This window comes from Sebastes umbrosus, chromosome 5 (assembly GCF_015220745.1).
Source record: "Sebastes umbrosus isolate fSebUmb1 chromosome 5, fSebUmb1.pri, whole genome shotgun sequence".
NCBI lineage: Eukaryota > Metazoa > Chordata > Actinopteri > Perciformes > Sebastidae > Sebastes > Sebastes umbrosus.
The window spans coordinates 7453614-7472822 of record NC_051273.1 but is presented as its reverse complement, the minus strand read 5'-3'; the positions used below and the strand labels follow the sequence as shown (position 1 = coordinate 7472822).

General features: G+C 39.7%; 1 protein-coding gene across 5 annotated transcripts in view; it reads right to left on the bottom strand.

Moving 5' to 3' along the window:
- pde4ba (phosphodiesterase 4B, cAMP-specific a) overlaps positions 1-19209 on the bottom strand; it is a 202547-nt gene that overhangs the window by 87657 nt on the left and 95681 nt on the right. The window contains exon 1 of one of the 5 annotated variants that reach the window (XM_037770886.1): positions 1911-2623. The exons of the other annotated variants lie outside the window; for them this stretch is intronic. Within the exon in view, the coding sequence (XP_037626814.1) occupies positions 1911-2011 (101 nt within the window). The 5' untranslated portion in view covers positions 2012-2623. Of the gene's footprint in view, positions 1-1910; positions 2624-19209 lie in introns of those variants that run through there. 5 annotated transcript variants of the gene reach the window in all.

Here is a 19209-nt window from a genome sequence, read left to right as displayed (position 1 = left end):
AGAGGCCGTCCTCACCATAATAACACTACTTTAGGAGCAACGGAAGTCAAACGAGGGCTGGTGGTACCACGGCTTTGACTCTTGCAGCTCACATTACTGCAGTTTCACAAGCATGTTGTAGAACTACGATGGCCTTCAGGTAACATAAGAACGTGAAAGTCTCTCTCTAGAGTCAGTGTTTGTCCGTTCTGGGCTACTGTACAAACATGGCTGAGCACCATGGCGGACTCAGTGAAGAGGACCCGCTCCCTATGTAGATATGAAGGACTCATTCTAAGCTAACAAAACACAAAGATTCTTAGTTTCAGGTGATTATACACTAATGAAAACATAGTTATGATATATTATTCCCTTTCTGCTAATAGAGCCCCCGAAATGTTACACATTGGCCCTTTAAATCAAGGCACTAAACTCTATGAATTCGGGGTTATTTATGTCGGAAAAATATATTACACATTTTTTTGCTTTCAAAGAAAATAAGTGATTGCCCTGTAGAAAAGTATATATTATTATTAATATTATTAAGTGGGTTTTATTTTCCATCTTATGTTCTGCATTCTGTGTATTCTATGTCCTTTATTTTATTTTCATCTTAATTTATCTAATGTATTTCTCAATGCTTTTAGTGTTTTATGTTTTATGTAAAGCACTTTGAATTGCCTTGTTGCTGAAATGTGCTATGTAAATTAACTTGTAATGCCTATAATGGGATATTCCATATACATTTTAGAAAGCAATATTGATAATTTATCAAAGTTAACTCCTATGCAGTAGTTTTTCCTAGAGTTTCATATACTGTATAATTCCTCCTACTTTCCTGATTCTTTTAGTTTAATCGTGAACCTTTTAATAAAACTAGTGCGTGGCATCCAGACCAGGCTCTTTACATCGTTAGTTTAAATCTAATAAATCAGTGTCTTGTCTACCAAAACTGTCCCACTTTTCCAACTTATTCCCTTCTTTGATGTCTACCCTCCAATGATGGTGCTGTATGCTGCTTTAAGGACGATAACACCAAAAATATATTTAAAGAAGCACTGTGGTACTGTGGAAATGCAAAAAGAATAAACATCAAGTTGTGTAGCAGAAATGTTCTTTCGTCTTTCTTAGCTTGTTAATCATCTTACATCCCCGACCCCCAGGTTGGGAACCACTGATTTCGGTAAATGTTTTGGCTCTGGTAGACATTCCTAGTCATTACTATGTGGAAAGAGTTAGACACCGGTGTTCAAAACATAAACTAATGTGGTCAGACAAGAAATCCTGCTGGGCAACAAAGTCAAATTTACCAGGGCTGCTAAAAGCAGAAACGATTGGAGACCCTTCAATGTCAATGTCAAGATATTTCCTTCGGCTCGTCTGGTTGTGTCTCACGGACCAGACTGTGTCACACTGTGGCTAAAAAAAGAAACGATAATAAACAAATTCATCTGGACACTTCCAGACTTATTTGTATGGCAAACTGCTAGACTCTCTTAACCGCAATAACCCAGCATGCAACAAATTCAAAACATCACTCTGCTAACACTGTTGCACCTCGGACTTTCTCAACCAAACATGTGCCAGTACATACAACCACAGTCCAGCTGGGGATTACTATATTGATGAGAAACACATGAGAGGACTGCTTAATGTATGGGAAATAGGAAGTTAGACAACACACACACTGTATATACTGGATACACACACACAGCAAGGGGAGGAGTTCAGGGACTGAGAAAAAAATACTTAAACTACTCAGTGAAGAAGAGTTTCTTGAAATAAAAGCAAGAAAATGTTCAGCAATTGAAGTCAGAGGAGAGTAAGAAGCTGAAAATAAAATGACAACCTCAAAACTGACACCAGATAAAACACTGCAAGGACAGAATCAAGTGTGTGTGCGGTTGTGTGGGTTATCCGTGCGTCCTAACCTGCGAGGTGCGGCGTGGTTGGTGGCATGGAGTCTCCTGATGACTTCCTCACTGAAGTCAAAATGAACCCTTGGTCTGGCACTGGGTGAACGCCGGTACATCGCCCCAACACACACATATACTCATGCACACACTACCCGGCGCATACCATCACGTATGTGACCACAAACACACAAACTAGATTGACTAGAACACACCCAGAGCATTAACAACACAAGAGCAGCATTTCACACGCAGACAAAGCATACAGTACAAACGTCACACACTATAGTATCATACACACATTTGACAGACAAATCAGCACCTTCGGTGATAACCACACAGTGGCATGCATACACACATCTCATACAAACACTCACTGAGATCACACACTTTATCACACAACTTCAAATGTCAAATGAATCTACCGGTTACTGCAAAACAAGCTCCATCACACACACATTCACCACACATAAATAGCAATACAGTGCATTCCTTATTGGCTACACAGTCATACATTTACATGACCTTTACAGTCTCTGTTTAAAAAGTTACTCAGCAGGTTATCCATCAGCCACGGCACAAATAAAAGCAGCAAACAGGTATCCAAACACCTTCTCCACACGTCACACACAGCAGCAACATAAAGCAGCGGTCCATACGTCACATCACGGAGCTCTTTAAGCCCTTGTTCACACTCTCCACTCTCTCTGTGGTCTCTTTGCGGACTCCTCTCTTCGTCACAGGCTATACTTCCTCCCCATGGTGTGTGTGTGTGTAGCATGTGCGTGTATGGAGCTCTGTTCCCTTTAGCGCGGCCCAGCAGAGTGAGGAGGAACATACAAGTTCTGGAGTGGAGTCGCTGGACTGGAGTCGTACATTCAGCCATCACTCACAGCCTCATTAGCTTCATTAACACTGTATGTATGGAAAACATACAGAAGCACACTGGCTGCAAAGTCACAGCTATAAACAAACTACACTGTAAATGTATAACTGCTGTATTGTATAAAATATGATGGTATAAAACAGTACATTTTTCCATGAAATGGCTCAACAGGATTTGGACTATTTACCTAAGATCTACTTTGAATTCCTAGTATTATATAGTAAATATTTCCCGCAGTGATTAATGAATTTTGTTTGCAGAGAATGAAGGTCTGAAGATTTGATTGTTATTGTGCAATTTGAAAATGTATAAACAGCTTATTAGAGCTGCAGCGATTAATCGGTTAATTGTCAGCTATTGAATTAATCGGAAACTATTTAGATAATCAATTAATCGGTTTGAGTAATATTTACGAATTTAATAAATGGTTGATTACACATTATAATGTAATTGAGGAAGCTGGCGTGAACACAGACAACCGTGACAAATAACATACAGTAAAGATGTCCCTGTAGCTGCTTAGAACTACATTGTAGTGTGTTATAAACCATGTTTTTGTAAAGTGTTCATTCATCAAATTAAAATTTAAAATACAAAAATAAGTGTATGCCGTTTGTGCTGGATCAGAAACCCACTTATTGAACAAAATGGTGTTTTGATTCAGTGTTATTCAGGTCTACCTTAACTGTCAGTGTGTGTCTGTGTGTGGAGAGAGGTGGCATCTGGTGCTCTGGCAGGAGGCCACAGTGCCTGAAGACACTGTACAGTACAATACAGAACAGTACACTGACATTCACGCCCTTATGATAACTATGATGACAGATTTGTGATAAATAGCAACACATACAGAACAATAAATGAGCTACAAAGATATAACAAAAAAGGAAAAAATACAGTAATTAGAAATACATTGAATTTGAAGGTATGTCTTTCTATGTGTGGCAATATGCAAGACAAGTCAGGTTGAATTACCAACTGTGGTGTCCAGCTTTTGACTGTAAAACATGTTCACAATAGAAAGCTTTCGCAAAATATTATAAAGATATTTTAGTGGGTTAAAACCTAAATGACATAGACAACAAATACTCTGTTTATAGCTATAGGATGTAAACAAGGCACCTATTAATAATACTTGCAATAACTACATGTTTTCTTTGATACAAAAAATCATTACGTTTTATTAATATACTTCTCTTAGCAGGATCTTGGTTACCAGTTACCAATTTCAACATGCTGTTCCAGTGCTGCATTCATGTTGTTTGAGTAAAGTTAACTGACAAAATCTGCTTTTGGACAGTGAGGGGCAACATGTTAAACCCAATAAAGTAAAGTAACTAGGTGGGTTAACTCAAGAACTTTAGCACAATTTTGATGCACTTGTACTTTGATTGAGTATTTCCAATTAATGACACTTTTTACTTCCACTCCATTACATTTCCGAGGGAAATATTGTACTATTAACTCTTTTTATTTATTTATCCGACAGTCATAATTACTTTTCAAATTAAGATTTAACATTAAAAAGCTCATAAAATATAACACATTGTTAAAAGATTAACCAGTGGTTCCCAATTGTTTTGAAAGAACTGCTGACAACCCGTATTTCTCATAACTTCCTCAAACAGTAGTGATGAAAACCGTCCAGACTTTCAACTGAGGACTTCCTATTAATCATCGTTATGACTTGTATGCTTCCTTGTCATTTATTTGGAAACGATTCAGACAGATGACAGGAAACACACACACTTAACACAACATTTAAAGGGAGGAGTACGGTCACAGAGGCCAAAACTCTCTCACTAGTACGTTCCTACACGACAGCTCGCCCTACTGCTTCACAATACACACAGAGATTAGACAAGGGAGAGGCGGAAGACGTGGTAGCCACAGGGCTGTCTGTATCCTGTGTGACAATGGCAACAGCATTCCTCCTTAATGTACTCACGAGGGTTAACCACCGAAGAAGACGATACAGAAACAGCTCCTTCTCGCACTATAATTAAGGATGCACCGATCCAACATTTTCAGTGCCAATACCAATAACGAAGCCTGGGCTTTGGGTATCAGCTGATACCGAGTACTGATCCGATACCGGTGTTTAATTAATAAGCTGCATGCCTCACTTTGTGGAAGTGACTGGGATCATTCATTTATGTGTAAGACAACATCAGGCCAGACTTAAACATTGCTTTCCTAACTTTGTTGATAAAAATGTAACAAATAAATAAATAGATTTAAATTCACTGAATAGTTATTTATTATTAAAATTATTTATCGTAAACAAGCAACTTGGTAAAAAATCTCCCAAATTAAGGAATTACAATCCAAGTGTAAACCTTTTAATGAAGCAACAAATTGGTCAAAAAAGGAATTTAAATTCCAGTATATAATGTATATAGTATATAAACAAAGAAATTGAATTGAATAGATCAGCTCCATTGTCACCGTTACCCAATCCAGCTATTTGAGTCAGTAAAGGCCTGATATCTGATAATGGTATCGGTGCATCTCTAGCTATAATGGTCATCGGCTATGGTACATCAGTGGGAACTGGTGCAGATTCTGAAAACACTGCCTTACAATTGATCATGACTGGAAATGTAAGTGCTTAGGGAGACAAAGACAGTGGTGCTGAGAATCGTGTTCAGAAAATCTGCATCATTATAGTAAAAATATACCGACAGGGATTATTTGTTGTTTTAAGATAACCATCCAAATTAGACTGAAATGTTGTTATTTGAAGATAAAGCCTTCCCTATTTAATTTAATTCTGTGGTGTTACATAATTCAGTGGCATCACACAGTCAAATCATGCTGAAAATATAGAGACCTCTGATTTGATCTGTAAAACTTATAACAGATTTTACAATTAAATCTAACTGAAACTGTTTTCCAAAGTTTCTAATACAAAGAGACAGTTAAATAAATAGTGAACAACACTACGGTATAAACTAACAAAAAGATTGATGGTGTTTATAAAGTGTGGTTGGTGCTGCTGTGTTTCATTGAAATTAACCAGATGTAAAATAAACTTTTTTCCAAGACACAGTGGCATTATAATAAACAAAACATTGGCAACCACTAGTGCCACTGCATGTATCACCTGTTCTAATTATAGTACATGAGGAAGTATGTGTTACTGTAAAAATCTGTTGATGAAACCAAACCACTGCCACCCAGTGAAACTATTCACTCTTGGGCAGGGCATCATACTGTGGTCTAACACCACGTCATTCTGTATTGTGGCCTTGTTTATACAGTCTTTGGATAAAACCAAAGACTGTATAAACTCTTATGTTTAAGTAAAATGAGGCAGGACCCATCTATGAACATCAGAGGGCATCATTTCATTCCACAGAAAAAGAAAACTAGTTTTTCAGGCCTGCATCCACAAGATGGCAGTGTGTGACTGTATTATATAGACTCCAGTTAAAGCATTAAACTCACATTTACAGGATGTGGCATGCGAGATGTGCCACCAGATGAGCCATGCCCTATGGAAATCACTCAGATCTGACATTACACAGGATGTGAACATGGTTCCTTCAAATGTTGTTTCATGTTGGATCAAAATTAGATAATGTTTGTAAAGCAGCCTGTAACCCTGACATCTTATACCTGAATTTGTGAATTAGGATGATATGTGGGTATGCTCTGAATACGCTAGGGCAGTGGTTCCCAAACCTTTTCACGTCAAGGACACCTAAACTGACACAAATTGGACAACACGCCAATTTGATAAGGGTTTGTCCCAGGGTCCCCCAACTAACAGGATTTTTACTTTCAGATGTTTTATTAAAGAAAATGTATGAAACTCATGATAACTAACCCAAAATACTAATTCATAGTACATTCTGTCATTGTGTTACTTATCGATGGAATTATAGTGAAAATAATTTCTTCCCCTTTTTAGTGGGGCCTCCCTGGAACCACCTCAAGGTCCCCTGGGGATCCCCGGACCCCACTTTGAAAACCACTGTGCTAGGGAACTCAATACATTTGTGTTAACCTCTAATTACACAACAGGAATCTTCACTTTACTAAAAGCTTGTTTTTTAACTTGTATTTATTGACGAATGTTGATGCAATTAGCTCTTTTAATTCAACTGGAACATTGGTTTTGATTCACGTCTGGCGTTTTAAATCATTTATCTTATTGTAAAACATTATTTTGGGAGATAATGTATGCCTGTAATTTGAGTGCAAACGCTAACAAAAAGTAGCTTGTGCATGCGGAACAACACTTAACATTTTTTGATCTGCAGCTCTAACAGGGTTTCACATATCAGCAGAGAACCATAATTAAACATCGATCAGACATCCATTTGACGGCTTAAGAGTAGCCTGTCAAATTGTCGCTGGCAGACAGCTCGTCTGGCTTGTCCTTGTGATTTAAATCGATATCACACTGCAGATGAGAAAACTGAAAAAAAGACAAACTTTAGCAAAATGTCTTTTGTCTCGGTGTACCAGAAAGAAAAGACTGCAAATGGAATCTCAGTTGTATTTGACAGAGGCTGACAGGCACAACATCACCTTTGACATGAAAGCTGCCTCTCTCATACAAACACAAACACAATCACATTAAATCAGGATCAAACAACAGGCATGATCCCTGAAAGCTATTTAAATATAAATTCTAAAAATTGCGAAAGGGAGCAAGAGGGGCAGACTGATAGAAAGACAAAGTTACGAGACAGAGGCTGATAAAAGGAAGCTAGACGGTGTGAAAGATATGAAGTGATTTTAAAGACTGGGGAACAAACACATTCATGTAAGAATCTAAAATCTCATCCTCTCTGATTCTGAATCAATCCACATATTCCCAAAACCTAAATGTTATAATCTCTTCGCTTAGTATGCTATTTCAATAAAAAAAAAGACAAGAAAGAACTGTGAACTACAAGTGCAGTGCAGTAAAGCTTCCGGCTAAGATGCCATGAAAGATTATTCTAACCAGCCTGATCTTCAATGTGACTAATTATTCTCTTGTGATGCTGATCTGTATCAGCAAAGATCAGATAGATATATGTTCTATACAGACATTCCAGCTTTGGCCCACATTTCAGTCCAGCCACTACATCCTGGCCCTATCCACTGATACAGCACATTCATGAGAAATCTATACAAAATCGACTAACACAAGATGAATATATAACCCTTGGACAATGAGTGTGTATCGATACTGAATTGTGCTACTATCCCTCAACCCGTAGCACACCAAAGCGTGTGATAGACCCGCCTGTCCACCAGAGAATAGCGTGTCAGTGTCACGTTTTGCCTCGCCGAGGCGTGATTATTACACGTCTGTATGAAGGTGCAGGACCAGCAGGGGGCCACAAAGCCACTCACTCACGCCCGGCACAGACCGGGCATGTTAGCAGTGCTGGCGGCTGTCTCGCTGAACTGCTGCGTGTCTCATTTGAAAATAATAGTAATAGTCCACAATTAAAACCCGGTACTTTATTCATTCATGAATAAAGTACCGAGGTCTCGCGGTAAAAATAGGCGAGACCTCGAATCTCTAGAAGCAACGCAGATGACACGCAGCCGCGCTGCGCCTGAGCCGCGCTGCTCACGCGGGCAATGTGGCTGCTGTAACCTCTTAACACGGATGCCGAAATAAAAAGACAACAGGTTCTGCGTGGGGCGGTCGAGTCAACAAAACCACTTAGTTAGGTTTCAGAAAAACATCATAATTGGCCTTAAATTAAGTATGTAAACTATGTGAAATACGTAACATAAGTATAGAAAACAGTTCACCAACGTCACTTAATCTACAAAACAAAACTCCTGTTTGAAAGTCCTGTGTTTGTTGGACCCATCCACTTCCCCTCCCCCCGATCATAAGCAGTCTGTCTCACTTTTTATTCTACGTCTGAGCGTAGCATATTAACATGGATGCATTTACATTGCAGTCAGTACAGACTACATGGCGTACAAATGACACGCCAAAAGCAAGAACGGCGTTCTTATTGCATGTTGTTTCCACAGACACATATTGAAGGACAATGGATGAAAACAAACGTTTTTTTCCTTTTTGCATTTTGAAGAGACACGAAAACAGCAATGACATAACAGATTATCAAGCTTCTTTCCTGCTTCTGGAATGACAGGATATCCCCCCGTTTAAACATTTATTCATGTAACCTTCCACATAATAAGGAGTGTCCTCCACAGATGTGAGTGTGACTTTATGTGGAGTGACACTTGGTAGTCTAGTGGAGCAGAAGAGGATCCTGTTTAGGAAAACTCTCCGGTCTACATGTCACTTTCATAGTGTTGGTGACAGTGATAAATCAGCCCGGTGACAGAACGACCCTGATATGTATTAGCGCAGGTGTATTTTTGTTATCGCCAAGGTTAACCCTTCTACTGCTCCTTAGATTACACGCTGCAGTCTGAATTTGTCTATGTTCATTGATGTTCACTTCCAACAACAAAGGTGAGGTGATTATTGGGTTGCCACGGAAACGGTTTGCATTACAAACACAGGTCTGACTTTAGCATGAGCATCACTCCAAACACATTCATCCAATCTTTACACTTGGCATATTAGGCTACTCATAGCTTCCAGTGGCCTCCATTCAAACTGGCAGAAGAGAAAAGAAAGGGAAGGTCAGAAAAGAGATAATAAGCCAGTATCCACCAGCTGCCACATTCAATTTTCAGATTTTCAGAGGGAGAATTTGAGATCAACGGGTGTCCGTCCTGCTGGTCTTACCACAACATAGCTTTCCCGATCTCCCCTCCCTCTCTCTCTGTATAAATCTAATTCCCCTCTCTGAAAAGGAGGGCACTGCAGTCAGTCCCCCTGTGATTAACCTAATCCCCTGATCACGAGCAGTGCTGCTCTCAGTGCCAACACCATACCATGTTAGGAGTCAGCAGCCCTCACGCTGTGATAACCAGGGGGCACATATTGTGGATTTTAAGCTGTGCAGAATGTAACATCACTAGGCCTACTAAATATACCAGTGACAGCCATAAAAGTTAGAGCTCACAAAGAGGGATCAACAGTATAAGAAGAACACTGATGCTTGTGATATATTTAATTTAGGTCGGAACTTCTGGAGTTCTGCTGCCTGCAATCACTAGGGCTAACGTTAAGCTAGCTGTAGATGGTCAGTAAATACCTCCAAAGCGTTTCTACTAGGGCTGTCAACCGATTAAAATATTTAATCACGATTAATCGCATCATTGTCCATAGTTAATCGCGATTAATCAAACAATTTTGTATCTGTTCAAAGTGTACATTAAAGAGAGATTTGTTAGTATTTAATACTCTTATCAACATGGCATAATCTACTGCCTCAAGTGACATTTTTGTCTGCACATGTGGCACCTGGTCCTGCTCTGTCAAAAGAAACCTTCACAAGGAGGTTGCCTCACTTCCTCAATGGCCAAACTCAATTATTTAGAGCGACTACGTATATACTGCAAAGGGAACCCAGCACATACGTCACTGCAGCATTTTAAAGACACAACACATTATATTACAGTGTGCCATATGGGAGTGTGTGTGTCCTTGTGCGTAGTGCTGTTTGTTTTTATAATGTCATTTTGCCAGCAAGCCCAGTCAATGACGTGCATGCATGTGTGTGTTGTGGTGAGGATATTTAAGGCTACGAACACGGTGGATGGTGTTAAGGGTTAGAGGGCTGGATCCTGACATAAGAACAGGGATTCAGGTAACAAGGCCCATGAGTGCCAAGTTTTCTTTCACAGGCTCTTTCCTTCCTTCTTCTAAAACGTAGCAGCTTTTTTATCTAGTCCATTTCCAACTGACAGGCTACAGGATCCGTAGGAGTGTAATCCATAAAGTGGTTCAAAACAATGATTCACTTCAGGTTCATAGATCAAGGAGATTGAATGGGGGAACGTTCACCGAATCTCTGAACTGGCAGCTCTGCACACACTTCAGCTCTTCACAACATGCACGGGAGGCTCTCTTTTGAACCAGCACATAAACTAAGGTTGTGTGGATTTTTGAACAAAAGTACATAATACTACTACTGGTACATTCTGTAACTTTTATAATGCCGTATTACATGAAATGCCTCCTTATTTATGTTCTCTACTGACTGATCAGTAGCTGCAACCTTCGGTCATGCGGACAAATGGTGTACGTCATTCCTGCACTTTCACCTGTCTTTGGTGAAAGTGCTTTTAAAGTTTTTGCACCCTCATCTTGGTGTGAGCTACAGAGTCACTTTAAACTAAATTATGTTAGAAGCATGGATGGTTTTAAAAATAAGATTAAGGACTGTTACACCACTCAATGTACATGTCCTGTTACTGAACACTGCTAATTCATTGTTGCCGTTTGTTTTGAGCCTGTTACTTTTTTCCTTTATGTGGAATTTCGTACGTTGTTTTTTTTTTTTGCTGTTTTGTTTCAATTCTGTTGCTTGTTCTTTTATGTGAAACTTTTTATGCTGCCATCTTGGCCTCCTGAATAAGAAATATTGAATCTCAATGGGAAATATTCCTGAAAAGAAATAAAGGTCAAATAAAATAAATTAAAAATACTATACTATATCAATGCAGTGTGTGTGAAACGGTGATTAGCTGCTGCTAGGAACTACTTTGCACTGTTAATCCTGCTTTAGGCTAGGTTTGGTTAATTATCAAAAACGTGAATTCTGCTGGATGAGCTTTTACAGAAGACTGGGTGCCACTGAAATCCCCTGACAGGAAATGTATTTCTTGTCAAAACCCTGTAATATCACATTTCACATAGACAACCTGAGAAGCACTTACTGTAGAGTTTAGGTCAGCTTACAGTACATCCAGACAAGCCGATCACACTTGATTGTTTGTTATTTAGATCCCCACTTGGCACTGTAAACCCAAGTGTGGAGAGAAACTGGTGTGATTAATTAGTGAGTTGACAGGGGTGGAAGTTTCTGTGAAGCTGGTGAAAAGAGAAACGGAGAGAAAGGAAAGAGAGAAAAATATAAAGGGGAAATTTTCACACCACAGCTCTCCTCCTATGCACCAAGGTGATTTTCTTGCAGCTAAAAGTGTTATCAGCAATTTCCTGCAGCGATCTGCACAGAGTACACCGCTGAGCTTCCACTACAAAGTGGTTGAGTCTAATGAGAATGACACACTGCGTCCTCACACAGCAATTATGCTCACATGCAAAAGCACACACACATACTGTACATATGCACAGGCTAAATAGTCTCGTCAACCGTCTTCTAGAAATTACAGTTATATACGACTAATTTGCCACAAGCAGAAACATAATGTCATCCGGATTAAATTTTCTATCAACACAATGAGGAAAATGTTGTTAATTAACGTATCTGGCAAGTCGTAAAAATGTTGACGCTTAACGCATCCTTAAAATGTTCATTGGCAACGTATTTAATTTGTTTTGACATACATCACATTTTGCAATATAATATCCACTTGTAGTGAATATCACATTATTAAACTGTTTGACGGTTATGTTTTGGCACTAACAACACTTGGTTAAAGGTACAGTGTGTAGGATTTGGTGGCATCTAGTGGTGTGGTTGCAGATTACCACTAACTGAGTACCCCTACGTCCAACCCTCTCTTTCAAGACTGAATATTATATTAATTTTCTGCTAATAGATCCCCAGAAATGTTACACACTGGTCCTTTAAGGTAAGGGAAAGATCATAGTCTAGGTTTAGTCACAATGTGTTTGTTAACATTTAACCGAAACCACTGTCTTTCCCTATAACTTAACCATAGCCGGGGTTCGGGAACCCTGACTTCTTGTGTCAAAGTCCTGTGCTTTGTATGGCTGCAACCCTGACCACCTCCTTGCGACTCCAGTGCGGTACATAAATATAACACTTCATTCAAAATGTTCCCTCAGAACATAATTCAGGCAAAGTTTATATTTGTCAGCACAACGTAACTGGCAAAACAATTTAGTAACATATGAATTTTATTTCTAGGAGACTCAAATTGACACAAAATCAAACTAACAAATCCCCACTCAGCCACAACCACACCCACACTGTGAGGGTCGACAGTAACAAAGCTGGGTTCCCACTTTTCCTTCACATTTTCACGTACCAAACCCAGGAGTGACGACGGTAGCAGAAAGGGATGATGGGAAAATCCAGACAGGATGATGTCGCTGTCATCATCTTGGTTACCCTTGTGATCAAAAATCTATTTGTTTCTTGTTTGTTTAATGTTCTCTGTAAGTCTCAACTCAATAACTTACTTGATTTGATTCATAGATGATGAAAGTGTAAGACTGACTATTGTTGAACCAATCTTCTTAAGAAATAGTGCAGCCGACACGCAGACGCTGCATTCTGGAGTCCCAATCTGGATCGTCTTTTTTACCGGGATAATCTCAGCATTCAGCACTTGATAACTTGCTCTCGGCTTCCAAAAAAGCAGCAGCTGGTGGCTAAGACTGGCCACAGAAAATCTCCCTCCATGTTCATTCCAATCACCTCTCAAGTACTGCAGGTCAGCAGTTTTCAGCAAATAAGATGAGACAGAAAGTGAGATCCAGCCAATTTAAAAATCCTCATTCTCTCATTCAGGTAAGAGCAGAATATTTGCAACTCTTCCAAAACCTTTCCAAGTCCTCGCAATTAAAGGCCAGCATTTAAAAACCAACACCAGACAAAATACTACATTCAGACAAAAATACATAGAAAAACATAAATGTGCTTCCTCCATGAAAACACTTCTAATCCTCCGATCCAGTGCTGATCACAGCATCTGTTCCATGCCTGTTTTCCTCCGAGCGTCCAGAGCTACGTTTCACGTCTCCGCCTGTCCCTGTCCTACTGAAATTGATGCTGTTCCTCTTTCTAGTCTCTGCCTCAGTTCAGGTCTGCTGGACCACGTACAGGTCACATTTCATGGATGATCTTTGCTCCCCCAGCCCCGAGTAACAAAGTATATACAAATATATATGCATGGGCCAAAACAACAATTTGGCTTTGTTGGCAACAACTAATGTCTTATCAAATTATTCCAGTTGAACTTTTTTGATTTAATATAATAAAGAAATAATTCATATTTTAAATTCCTCAGAACTTCTATCTGTACAGGTAAAGCCCACTTCTTTCTCTACTCCAACTACACGTCAACACAAGATTAACAACTTTAATCTAATCTGCAACAACAAAGATGGCAGAGCTGATAGCCTTAATGTCGTGACAAGCTGCTGTAAGACGTTTCTTATCTATTTCTGTGAAAAAGCAAGAATGCGTCATCAATTTTTTAATTGCTGCTACTGTATAGGTCTTCACCTCAGTTGTGGTCTTTTCATTCAAATAACCGCCCAGCCAGCAGTAGAGCAATCACCCTCTTTGGCAACAACATGCAAAAACAATCGCATACTTGTTGGTTTCCCTTCTCGTGTTACCCGACCACTTCCTTCATAGCGCTCTCTGTGTCACAACAGCCACGTCTGTCTCACTGTACATGCCGATTGTACCTACACGGGGTCTGATTACACAGAGCGGCGGCACACGGTGCGAGCCGATAAGGACTACAGCAACAACTCTAGCCCGCATCGAGACACACAATCCACCGCTTTTGAAAGCAACACACACATTGAGAGCAGCGCGCTTCAAAAAAGCCAGGCTGATGTGCAGCTCGACACTTGAGACCGCGCGTATCAAATAGCATTCAGCAAACAAAAACAAGTGCAGCTGAATACAGAAATGTGATTTTACACTGGTGCCCACTTCACTAGTCCATTCAAAGTGCCTCTATAAAGCAGCATGTGAAACTGCCTAGCAACAAGTGGGTTCGAAAGCACTTGACTCATGGCTCTGTGTGGTCGGCCATTGTTTGCTTTGAAAGCTGGTACTTTTTCCCTGCATGTACGGTCGGTCAGGAAATGACTCTTTGAAAGAATTTCTACGGAGAGAATAGGAAAAGCGTTTTGTTCGATGAACTGACTGAATTTCTATTGGACAAACTGATAGTTTTGATAATAATACCCAGTAATACAGAGATGTATTTTATCATGAATCTCCCTACGTCTGCATCAAACATCATTAATCATTTAATGGTCAGTCAAGTGCTTGGACTGAAGCTTTTATTTGAGAGTGAGCAGTGTCACTTCCTTGATTCAGAAACTCGCGCAGTCTGAATAAAAGAAAATGGCATTCAGTCCATTATTTGAATTAAAGTACATTTTGCTAACAACTTACAAACACAACACAAAATTCAAAACAAACAGATTGAGAGAAACATGAAAGGTTTGAAATGACTGATTTCATTACTCTGTGGACAGACACCTTACACCCAGAACTACGAAAACAAATGCTTAATCTTGTATGAAGATTGTTAAAATCTGCTATCTACCCTAATTTAAAGCTCCAAATAGCAACATGTTTCATATCTATATCAAATAAAATGACCTCCTGTAATGTGAACAGGTTCGCTGGTACTGCAAAACCCACTGAGAATGAACATCCAACACTGCAGCTCTGTGCAGCTTTTAGTGTCTTTAGCTAATTGTTTTCCAGTCTGCCCATCAACAAACAGCAGAAAGCTCAAGAAAACACATCTGGTGAAGAAATTCAAGCAGCTTAAACTGTCTACACGTAGGTATTTTAACTACGCTTTTCAGTTGTCCATCTCACGCGCGTCTGACAGCACACATATGCTTCTTTTGTAATTAATACAGCTGTTTACACAGGCTGCACATGGCTGTTTCACATGCATAACTACAATGATTGTGTGATAGGTGCTGTCAAAATGCAGGTGACAGACACAGCAGTACTGTGCCTGACACAGACAGAGGACAGAGATCCATCCATCCATCTCTGACAGCTTTCACTATGAAGCCTGTGTAGACATGGTGTAAGACCCAGGAGTTGTTGGTGATGTGTCAAAAATGCACCAGAGTTTTGCCTCTTTGCTTCTATACTCTTTGGCCGAGAGCTGTGCCTCCTGCTTATTGGTGAAAAAACACACGGACAAATTCAAAGTTCAGCTAACTCCTATGCACACACGCACAAGCGCATGCACGCACGCACACACACACAGTCTCAAAGCCATGTGACAACTCATCCTGAAACAAAGACCAGCAATGACAGAAAAAATTACTCATCCTGAATATTCTACAACCATACAGTACGCAGACAAAAACATACCGACTTAAAATACCCCTCAGCTGGGAAATTCTTCAAACACACGAACATGAGAGAGGGGAAAAAACAGAGACAAAAGCACTGAGGTGAGAGACATTTCCATGGCAACCACCTTCGTAAGTCTGACTCCACCAATGAGCTGTGACCCTATAGTAAGCCAAGGGATCCATAATACACCCGAGGCCATGATATTGTTATAGCAATAGTTTTCTGTCTTTTTATATGCATTTTATTTCATTTTAATGTAATTCACTGAATGAGCAGGTATATTGTGTTTGTAACATATTTAGCAGTATCTGTTGTACCCTCACATTTTAAGTGATGTGATACTCAGTATGGACCTCTTAACCTTTTCATAGGCTTACTAAAAGGAGTGTGTCACAACCAGCTGATTTCACGATTAACCTAGCCAAATTAATTAATTATCCTGATAATGGAAATTAACAGCAATCAACTTATTGTGAGTTTTTTTTATTGCGATCCGCGATAAAATCCTATATCGTCCCATCCCTATATGCAAATATTTATCATGCAAAATAATGAAGGGAAGTCTACTGAAGGTCCTCCGTGCATTGAATATTCTTACACCAGAAAATTTGGTTTAAAAAACAAAACAAAAACCAAAGCAGTTGGATTACTTGTCAATTTAAATTAAGCCATGTGTCAGGAGTCCATGTTGGCTCGTCATGTGAAAGTGAAAGAGGGGTGGATTTAGTCAAACCAGGCAGACTGTTGTGATAAGGGATTAGATGGTAGAGAGCTGTGGAAATGATCACTGGCATGAATGACTAATTGGCTGGATGCAGAGCAAAGCAGACGAGAGAAGAGAAGAGAAGAGGAAAAAGAGAAGAAGATAACTCCAAGCTCAAATATGTCAGGCCTCTTATTCATCTCGTCTTTGTTAGGCCGGACATTGTCCAAGCTGGTGTCAACTGTCAACACTTAAATTGGCTGTTGCATACTAATGTTTTTGATTTATTCTGTATTAAATAAGACTGATGCAATAGAGGCATTAATTCCCATTTCACAGAAACAGATTAAATAAAGCAGCAGGAGGCGAGATTGCAGCAAATATGATTGAAAACGGTCGCTATATCCTGACAGTAATGCATGAGTAAGGTAATCTGAAAAAAATCAGGTTCCTCTTTGTCCTCTGGTGCTCCTAATGGCATCTGCAAGGTTTCACAGACCGGAGGAAAACAACCAATCAGAGCTGATCTGGAGCCTGCCGTCTCTGAGCGGCTGTCAATCACTCGCTGACTCCGATCAAACGGTCAAACTAGGCAGCGATGATCAAATATGAATCAATATTCTGTTACTGTAATGCCTATTTCTCACCTTAAATGTTTTCAGAAACATCTTGTAGTGTACTGTTTAGCTATAAAATGAGAAAGTTTGTGACCTGGCCGCCATGATAAGATCAGTTGAGGAAATACCAAGCACCGCCCACCAGCTAGAGCAAACTTTCTTATTTTACAGCTAAACCGTACACTACAAGATGTTTCTGAAAACATTTGAGTTGAGAAATAATCATTACAGTAACAGAATATTGATCCATATTTGATCTAGTAACAAGTTACTAATTATAATCAATATTAAGTCCATCATTTATGACAGAAAAAATGTTCACATTTTTATTTCTATCTCTATAAATAGTGTATTAAGCTTGTTAAGGAGATTTAATGGAGGTCCTTTTTAATATCTTAGCAAATGTAACCAGAGTAAATAAAGTGAGTGCATTTAAATACCAGCAGTAGATATTAATGAGAAAATTACCAGTTAAGGTACTATTTATGATATGATAATCCTTTGGTATTACAGCTGTCAGGTCAACACATACACACATACACACACGCACGCACGCACGCACGCACGCACGCACGCACGCACGCACGCACGCACGCACGCACACACACACACACACACACACACACACAAAAAGACGCCGCTCAGCTTGCTGCCACCACCACCGCTGCGGCTGCTAATGCATGTCCCAGCCCACCAGCACCCCGCCATCGACCTGTGGGCTCCGTTTCTTCATGGTTCCCCACAGGGGGCTGCATTGATCTCACTCTGCTCTGGCTTTAATTTATGCTTCGCAGGGAGCGACACGAAACCTTTAGCCTCAACACCAAAACAAAATCTATACTCTCATTCCTCCCCAATTAAAATGCTCTTCACCAATATGTGAAATGGCTTGATGATGTGCAAAATATTGGGAAACATATGAACACAGATGAGTGAATCAAGCAAAAAAACTCTTATTGCCTCTTATGGATCTCTTTTTTTTGCATCTATATGATCAGAGGAAGAGATGCAGATAAAATAACTATATTGTCAGAGAAGGATTGAGCTTTAACTACAATTCAATATCAGGAATATGTCTAAATATCTAATAGAATGACCTGAATTGTGTCCTATAGCTCTAAACCAGAATTACAATGAAGCTCTAATGCATTATGTCCTTGACACACAAATCAGACATTAAGCACACACTCACCAACACAAAGGCCACCACTGACATCACCACAACTCACATAACAACGTAAAATGTAATTATCACCTCACATAACCCATCTCTGCATGTTTGTGTGTGCGTATGTGTGTGTGTGTGCACGGGTCTTTACACATGTTAGAGTCCAAGTGTGTGTGTGTTCTCACAGGGTGTGTGCATATGTCAGTATGTGACAGCGTGACGCACATGGTTACAAGCAAACATCGCTGCCTGGTTGCCATGGCCGATGGTCTCAACAAAGGCCAGCTTCTAATAGCTTCCTGTATCTCCTTTCCATCTCTGTCTCCCCTCTTTTTCTTCAAGTCTTTTTTTTTTCTCCACATTTTTCTCGTGTTGCTGTCTTCACACTTTTTGTTTTGTGTTTTTTTGATTTGACTGTTCTCTCCTCTTCCTCTGTTCTATTTTCTAATTGTCTTTCTTTTGTCAGCCTTCAGATCGATGTTGTTTATCCCCACTTATAAACTACTGTTTTATATCCTCCATTTTTGATAAGTTATGCCATGCTATTATCTAATTTTTCTATCATCTCTAGTATCTGTATTTTTGTGTGCCGCTCCTCACCTGTGTGTCTATCTTTGTGTCTCAGAGATGAGCAGTGTATCATGTGACAGCTTCCAACCAAGGCTTTTGGCCTATTTTTTGTCTCGTCTGAGTTTGTCTCCCACAAATAACAACAACTAAATGGGCCACTTGGGATTTTGCTTCCTTCTCCTGAGCTATTTCTTTGAGGTGTTGCTTATTCTGTCTGAATTGAAGAGAGAAACAGCACTTAGTGTAGTCTAAGAATGATCTGAG